The 9,121-nt window shown below is 39.4% G+C and overlaps 1 protein-coding gene across 1 annotated transcript; it reads left to right on the top strand.

Moving 5' to 3' along the window:
* The first annotated feature begins 853 nt into the window (after positions 1-853).
* LOC103431821 (alpha-xylosidase 1-like) lies at positions 854-6,223 on the top strand. Its single transcript, XM_008369990.4, has 3 exons — positions 854-1,552; positions 1,836-2,524; positions 4,041-6,223. Exons 1-3 carry the CDS (start codon positions 1,323-1,325, stop codon positions 5,912-5,914), a joined length of 2,793 nt encoding a protein of 930 aa, XP_008368212.3. The 5' UTR covers positions 854-1,322; the 3' UTR covers positions 5,915-6,223.
* Positions 6,224-9,121: the final 2,898 nt, after the last annotated feature.

Here is a 9,121-nt window from a genome sequence, read left to right as displayed (position 1 = left end):
ACATCACGTGTCAACATACAAATTACGAAATATGTATATTAAAAAGTTAATAATTAAAAAAAAAATCCCATCAATTACATAAAACATTTAGTGTACCACCAGTGTTTCCATCACAATAAAAATTTTCTCCATTTTGATTCCGTTTTCTAAGTTTTGCCGCTCCCTATTGAAATACTCCACCTGTCCAACCGCTCCCTCTTTCATCAATGATTCTGTACGCCACCATTGATTAGAAGAGAAAAACCCTAAACCAGAAAGAAAAAAAGAAGATAATAAGGGAAACAGAAAATCCAGATTGCCAAGTTTTTCATCTGAAATGGGTGTCAGACAAATACAAGGTATCACAACTGCACAGCTGATATGTTCTGGTGAGTCCTGCAGTCTGCAACCGCAAACTCTAACTGGTTTCCTTCTTTTGTCTCCTTGCACATTTTCTTAATTTCTTTCAACAAACTAAACGAACACAACAACTAAATATGTCATTTCAGTGTCGAACTCGAGTTGTCTATAGCAGTGCGCTCATTACCTATGAATTCGATTGAAATGCTTTCGAGAATTACCACTTCCTTTGTTCCACACTTGAGCAATATGATGGATAATTTTCCTAATATGCACAACAACTAAACCGTACATCCCAACGCTACGTTACTCCAATACATGTTCTACGCTGTAACATAGTAAAATTTTCGATTCATAACATTGTTAGGTCCACAGCAAGTACTGAAGTAATTTACCACCAGGATTAAAGGCAAAAATGAAAGAAGGGTCCACACATTGCTTTGGTACCCAACGGCCCACACAGAATGATCAATCACATAGAGAAGATGGTCTCATCCTCGGATTATGATTCTCTATCTTTCTATTTTTATTCCCTCTCTTCTTTTTCTCTGACATTTGTTTTTCGTTCTTATTGTTTTTATAAAAAAATTAATATAAGATGTTGACATATTTCAATTGTAATCATTCAATTAAGAGAAGGGGGACGGAGAGAAAGATTAAGAGAGGAACTTTAACGAAAAGCTCACAATACTGTTTACTTTAACAAAAAATCATATTTTTACATTAAAAATTCAATCTTAGTACTATTTACTTTACCTTTTATTTTGTTTTTATCGTTAAAACTCAAAATTTTCAAAATGGTAAGAGAGAATCATCCTTACCTGCATCCAATCACTATCTATCTCTGTTTCGCTCTCACTCTCGAATCTTGAGTCTCCATCGCCTTTCTATATTAAACCCAACGAGTCCCAACGGTTTCTCACTCATCAACACACTCACTCTCTCACTCCTCCTCCAGTGGCAGGAGAGTAATTAACGAAGCAATGTCCTCCTCTTCCTCCCAATGTCTCTCTTCTCTTCTTCTACTTCTCCTTGTCCTCTGTTTCTCTAGTGTGAGCTCAGCTGACACCGTTAACCCCACCATCAAAGGCAAAGGCTACCGTCTCATCTCCATCAACGATACCCCTGACGGCGGCCTTCTGGGTCTCCTCCAGCTCAAACAGGAGTCCAAAACCTACGGCCCCGATATCCCACTCTTGCAGCTATATGTCAAGTATGTTTTCCCTATCACGCACATTACACCCTAAGGCCATGTTGGAAATTGCTTCTGTAATTAGTAAAAGCACTTGTGGACAGCTTTCGGTATTGAAATTTCAAAGTGCTTATGAGTACCAAAAGTAGTATGTGAATGTTCCAGGGCAGGAAGTAGAATTTTCGACTACATTTTCAGAAAGAACTTGAATTTTTTTAACAAAAGCACTTTCTTTTGAAAAAAGTGCTTCTTGCAAAAGCTGACTCAAACGAGACGCGTTTGATTAAATTTGTGATTTTTACAGGCACGAGACGGAGGACCGGTTGAGGGTCCACATAACTGACGCGCAGAAACAGAGGTGGGAGGTTCCGTACAACCTCCTCCCCAGAGAGCAGCCGCCGTCGCTAAAACAAACCATCACGCCGTCAGGGAAGACGAAGAACCCCATCCAGCACTCAGAATACTCCGGCTCCGAGCTCATCTTCAGCTACATCTCCGACCCATTTGGGTTCGCCATCAAGAGGAAGTCGGACGGGCAGGTCCTCTTCAATTCGAGCTCCGAATCGAAAGACCCATATGGCGAATTGGTGTTTAAGGACCAGTACCTCGAGATTTCCACCAGTTTGCCGAAAGACGCCGCTCTGTACGGCCTGGGGGAGAACTCGCAGCCGCACGGGATCAAGCTCTACCCGAACGATCCCTACACCCTCTTCACCACCGATATCTCGGCGATCAATCTCAACACTGATTTGTACGGCTCCCACCCGGTTTATATGGATCTCCGGAATGTGGGTGGCGAGGCGTACGCACACTCTGTTCTGCTGCTCAACAGCAATGGCATGGATGTGTTTTACAGAGGGACTTCTCTGACCTACAAGGTCATTGGGGGTGTTTTCGACTTTTACTTCTTTTCCGGGCCGACGCCATTGGGCGTTGTCGACCAGTACACGGCGTTCGTCGGCCGACCGGCTCCGATGCCCTACTGGTCTCTTGGTATGTTCTGCTTTCTAACCTCTGCTTTGCTTTCATTAATTCAGTCACTTGTTCTTACTTCTGGCTTAGATTAAAATATTAGGACGTGCAATATCTTAATTTTTAATTAAGCAATATAATATATTTAAAGAGTGAGATACGAACTTAGTGCAGAGCATTTTCGCCACTAAGCTCAGATTAGCGGATGTGTGTTTGTTTAGAAATAAATGTTTTTGTTAGTGTCCCAACATCCAAATCTTTTGTGAATGTTTTTGTTCTCGTTGTTGTGATTTTGTGAATGTTTTTTAATGTTAGTGTATAATATATTTTTTTGTTATTTCACTCACGAAAAAAGAATAGTACCTGCCTTCTCTATCCTCCTAGTTCTCATATATTCTCGTCCCTTTCTATTTGGTGCGGTCACGGTTAAGTCACGTCAATATTTTATATTGATTTTTTTATAGAGATAATAAGACAAAAAGTAATAGTGATATAAAATGTTGACGTAACTTAACCGTGACTGCACAAATAGAAAAGAATGAGAATGTACGGGAACTAGAAGGTCAGAGAAGCCAGGTCCAAAAGAATATATGTGGATGTTGTTTACCACAACTATGTTGTCCCTTGCGGGAGACCAATATACCATTGTAAACACAATCACGACTAAGGAACTATACTATGACTAGTTGAGCATTATTGAAGTGGGAAAATTGCTGGATTGTAGGATAGAGATGTTTTGTTCCCTAATTTTTTTTTTAATCCAGGTTAGTGGGTTCCGGTCGGGTCCCCGTTTTGTTTTGATCTTTTCGTGCATTTCTTTCTTTACAAAAAAAATATCGCTGCGGAGACAACTTTTCATGTTAAAGATGTGATCTTTACGTAAAGTTGAATCCTCTAATCATCTCAACCAGTCAAAGATTTCTGCTTTTCTGCCATATTTTACCAGCCTTTACACGTTTCCACGTGTACAGCTTGCGATATTGTAGCTTAATCCTGGAAAAGTATTTATCTTCTTGTGCGAGGTGGGGTTTAATTTTCCGTTTCCGAACTATGTCGCAAGCTGTGATGTTTGCTAGTAGTCATGATTTGTGTAGGGGCCAATGGTCTGCATATCTTGCTGTCATGTCTGATGAGAGTGAGACCATCTTTGGTTGTAGGGCATTCTGCCTTGTGGAAGTGTTGCCCGTCTTACACTGTCGATATTGCCCTCAGATCTCACTTGTGACTTAGATTCTTGTTTCTATGTTGGACTTTTTGGGCATTTGTGCAGTTCTACAGTTTTCGGGAACTGTTTATTTAGTGACTGTAAGTTGGCATTGATGTATTGGAGGTGCTGCATTGAAATCAATGGTTATTACTTGAATATGACAGATCAAACAAAAAAACTACTAGTGAATGATAGCAGTCTAACTACATATATTTTGGAGGAGAAAGGGTTTATATCTTTATATGTTATGTTCATTACGTTTTCTAGTTTGGGATTCCATCGATGCAGATCAAATTTCGCTCATAACAAGTTGTCATCATACTTTTACAGGATTCCACCAATGCAGATGGGGTTACCACAACTTATCAGTAGTTGAAGACGTTGTTGCAAACTACGAAAAGGCTCAAATCCCGCTAGATGTCATTTGGAATGATGATGATCACATGGATGGACACAAAGACTTCACCCTCAACCCCGAGAATTACCCTCGCCCAAAGCTTTTGGCATTCCTCGACAAAATACATAAGATAGGCATGAAGTACATTGTCATTATCGATCCTGGAATTGGTGTTAATAGCAGTTATGGTGTGTACCAGAGAGGTTTAGCGAATGATGTTTTCATCAAATACGAGGGTGAACCCTACTTGGCCCAAGTTTGGCCGGGGGCTGTAAACTTCCCCGACTTCCTCAACCCCAAAACTGTTTCATGGTGGGGTGAAGAGATCCGCCGTTTTCATGAACTTGTCCCTGTTGATGGCTTATGGATTGACATGAACGAGGCTTCAAATTTCTGTTCTGGGAAGTGCAAAATTCCAAATAAGCAGTGTCCGACAGGTACAGGACCTGGCTGGGATTGTTGCTTGGATTGCAAGAACATTACAAAGACGAGATGGGATGATCCACCTTACAAGATCAACGCTTCAGGGTCGCAAGCTCCCATTGGGTTCAAAACCATAGCCACTAGTGCATCTCATTACAATGGCGTTTTGGAGTACGATGCTCACAGTCTCTATGGATTTTCCCAGTCCATTGCAACTCACAAAGCTCTCCAAGGACTTGAGGGCAAGAGACCGTTTATATTAACCCGGTCTACGTATGTTGGTTCAGGCAGGTATGCTGCACATTGGACAGGTGATAACAAGGGGACATGGGATGATTTGAAGATATCAATCACAACTGTGCTCAATTTTGGAATATTTGGAGTGCCGATGGTTGGTGCGGACATATGCGGGTTCTATCCAGCACCTACTGAAGAGCTTTGCAACCGTTGGATTGAAGTAGGGGCTTTCTATCCCTTTTCAAGGGATCATGCGAACTTCTATTCCCCAAGACAAGAGCTTTATCAATGGGAGTCGGTAGCTGAGTCTGCTCGAAATGCTCTAGGTATGAGGTATAAGCTCCTCCCCTATCTGTACACATTGAGCTACGAAGCTCATATCAGCGGAGCCCCAATTGCCAGGCCACTTTTCTTCTCATTCCCAGCATACACTGAAACGTATGGATTGAGTACTCAATTCTTGTTGGGGAGCAGCGTTATGATTTCACCGGTGCTTGAACAGGGCAAATCAGAAGTTAAAGCATTATTTCCCCCGGGAAGCTGGTACAGTTTATTTGATATGACGCAGATCATTAGCTCAACACATGGGGAGTATGTTACGCTTGATGCGCCTTTGCATGTTGTTAATGTGCATCTGTATCAGAATACCATTATACCAATGCAGCAGGGTGGACTGATCTCTAAAGCAGCAAGAACAACCCCTTTTAGCCTCGTTGTCGCGTTCCCAGCTGGGGCAAGCAATGCAACAGCCAAGGGGAACCTGTTCCTTGACAACGATGAGCTTCCCGAGATGAAGCTTGGAAACGGTTACTCCACGTATGTTGACTTCTATGCAACTGTAAGTGAAGGAATTGTGAAAGTATGGTCAGAAGTTCAGGACGGTAACTTTGCTTTAAGTAAAGGCTGGATTATTGGGAAGGTGAGTGTATTGGGACTGGATGGAAGCGGAGGAACATCTGCTCTCGAGATTGATGGAGACCAAATGACAAGCATTTCAAACATAGAGTTGATTGCTTCAGAACAGACGTATCTCAATGAGATAGAAGACGGAGGGAAGACCAAGAGCACAGTGGTGGAGGTTGACGGTCTGTCCTTTCCTGTTGGGAAGAACTTTGCCATGTCCTGGAAAGTGGGGACCAAGCCTTAATAGCTAGACCCTTATTTTGAGCTAGCTAGTTTAGGTCCTCTAATTTACTTCTTCTGCAGCCATTCGGGCGGAAATAGTTATGTGTTTGGAGTTATTGTCTTGGTTGTTGATGGCGAGGAGATGAGTTGAGGATGTACTCATCCTTCTTCATGCAAACAAAGCCAGAAGTGGTGAGGCTCTTCCATTGTTGCTTTATCTTGTACGAAATAAGGCAAAATTTCAAGTCTCTAAAAGTGATAGTTTCGAAGGAGGGGGAAAAATCTTATGTAACATCCTTTTCTGCTTAGTAGTCAATATTTTTCTCTGATCCGTTTGCTGCCTTGCTGCTTCAATATTTTTATGGGCTTTTGGGCCGGTAACCAGCCTAAAGATAGTCCTTTGTATTTTCACAACCAGCCCAAGATTCAGTTGGGCCGGTAACTGGACTCATGAACTCTTGCATCAGAGACCCTGCTCCCTAAAGTTAGTTCATTGCCCTGGTCAAAAGGATTTAGTTTCAAAAGGGGACGTCATATGCTTCTTGTAACCAAAATTTCAGGCGCATTTTTGCTTTTTCTTATACAAAAAAGAACGGAACTTGGCTGTTGAAAAATCAGCAGCAATTCCTACTCCTCACCAATCATAGATAGACACGTGTTCAAGTGATTGATTTTTTAATCACACATTGGACACATGTCCATCTGTGATTGGTGAGGAGCAGGAACTCCTGCTGATTTTTTCAGCAGCCAAGTTCTTTCCTACAAAAAAATACTCTTATACAACTTCAAATTGCGGAAAAAGAATTTGTATTTGCATTTGCATGCATAGAGAAGAGCACAGTCAATGTTTGCTCTAGACAATTTGGCTACGGAAACATCTGCAAATTTTGCTATTTTTATAAGTAGGAGATTTTATTTTGAACAAAATTGACTTGGGTCGTCTAATAAGTTTGTTCAAGCATCAAATTTCACCAAAGATTTTGAAGATTTGAGTAAGCATTTGGTGATTGCTAAGTCAAGTTTGGTATAAATCAATTTCTTTTCATTTATTAAGGATCAAAATTCAACGTACTTAATATACAGATGACAAATCAATCTATTAAATTATTAAAGGTACCCACTAAGATTCATTTAATTTGAACGAACTTTAATGAGTACAGATTAATAATCCAATAGAATGATTTGTCGTCTTTATCTCAGCTCATATAATAATAATAAATAAATAAAAATGAAAATTGATAGGCCTACTGTAGCAATTATTAAGAGCAGCAATGGACAATGGACAATTATTTCAATACGCCAAAATTTCTCTGCTCCCGCAACGACTCCATCCCATAAAAAATTCAAAAGTCCCTTCTCCTTCAATGTCCCACTGATAAAGCTAAAAGCTAAAAGCTTAATTCAACAGAGTTGCGGACTTCATAGCACCACACAGACTGTACAAATGCGTGGTAGATATTCCACTCGTCCACTTGTTCTCACTCCTTTCAACTTCTAAGTTTTTAACTTCCTAGGTGTAAAACTTATTGGTGTTTAAAATATCATATCAATATAAAAATTTGAAGAAAAATTGTAAAATATATAGATATCAATATCAGTTGTTTTTATAAAAATTTAAATAAAAAAAGTTAAACACTAACTTTAACGAAATGTAAGATTTTATTTTATTTTATATTTAACCGGTATGTTAGAAGGTATTGATGAAATCAGTCGATTTTAGCTGAAATTTAATAGTGAAGTGGGCAAATGGTTAATCTTGTTTAGTGGCCAAATTAATGGATTGGCTAATTGTTGTATGATGTTGAAAAAAATAATAAGTAAATTCACGAGATTGAAATGTTTAAGATATTGGACAAGATTGCAATTGATCATAAATTTGAGTGAGCAAAATATATTTTACCTATATTTTAAGCCTATGACATATAAAAAATATCCTTCGATAGAGATTAGTAAGACATACTCTTATTGCTAAAATTAGAAATAAGAAATTTCACACACACACACACACACACACACACATATATATATATATAGTCCAAATATTTACGTTCATTTAAGAAACGTACCAAATAAAAACATACTCTTATTATTAAAACCGCCATGAATGGCCACTAAGTACTACAATCTATTTATATTCTTCTTCACTTTGAAGTAAGAGGTCTTAGGTTCAAATCTCGTGAATGACAAATTGGATACTAAATTAGACTGTCCATTATGTGGCTTAGCAGAACTCCTCATTCCCTTAATGTAAAAATATCGATGTACTAAAAAAAAAAAACATGCCATGAATGGATTGAGATTATGAAATTGCATAAATTAAATAAATGATGGGGAGCCATATCCAAATTAACCAAAGTACAGGCCAAAAACAAAATGTTACAAATTTGCAAATAGGGGTCTACAGGAAAAGGTTGGCGATGTGCGGTTCCTTTCCGAGAAGAGTAAATTGTAGCTATGGTACCTTAACTTTAACTCAATTGGAGCACTGGTCCCTCAACTAAAAATACATTATCATTGGTCCATCAACTCATCAAAACATGCATCTATGGTCCTTCAACTAAAAATTCATTACCATTGGTCCCTTAACTTTAATTCAATTGAAGAAATGATCCATTAACTTTAACCCAATTGTAGTAATGGTCATTCCAACTTAACTTGTTTTGACAAAAATTTTGACGTAGTTGACGAAAATTACCATAATTACACACTTTGATGAGTTAAGGGATCCTAATTATATAAATGGTTATTCCAACATAGCTTATTTTGACAAAATTTTGATGAAATTGATGAAAATGACTATAGCTACAAATTTTGAAAAGTTGAGGGACCAATGTTAATGAATTTTTAGTTGAGGGATCATTGCTCTAATTTGATTAAAATTGAGGTATTGCTACAATTTACTCTTCCGAGAAATTGGAGGGAACATATCAATGCATGGAGGGCCTTATCATCATAGAATAAAGGATAACCCCAAGCGCGGGAAGACACTTGTCTCCGCCGCAGTACGCGTGGCAGCATCTCGTTCGGAGCAGACCGGCGTAATGGTGTTTTCGCGGGAAAGAGGTGAATTGTGGGCTCCCACGTTGGCACTTTTGGCGGGAAACGGAGGCGGTCCGGGCTTCGGTCCACTCACCGAAAACTGCGTAGCAAACTTGGCCTTTTCTGACATTCGCTTTTGGTCAACTTGCATGCGTCGTTTCCATGCATATATGCATCATGATGATCATCC

This window comes from Malus domestica, chromosome 16 (assembly GCF_042453785.1).
Source record: "Malus domestica chromosome 16, GDT2T_hap1".
In the NCBI taxonomy this organism is placed as follows: Eukaryota; Viridiplantae; Streptophyta; class Magnoliopsida; order Rosales; family Rosaceae; genus Malus; species Malus domestica.
Note: the sequence above shows the minus strand (reverse complement) of the source record. Positions and strands in the feature narration are given on the sequence as shown.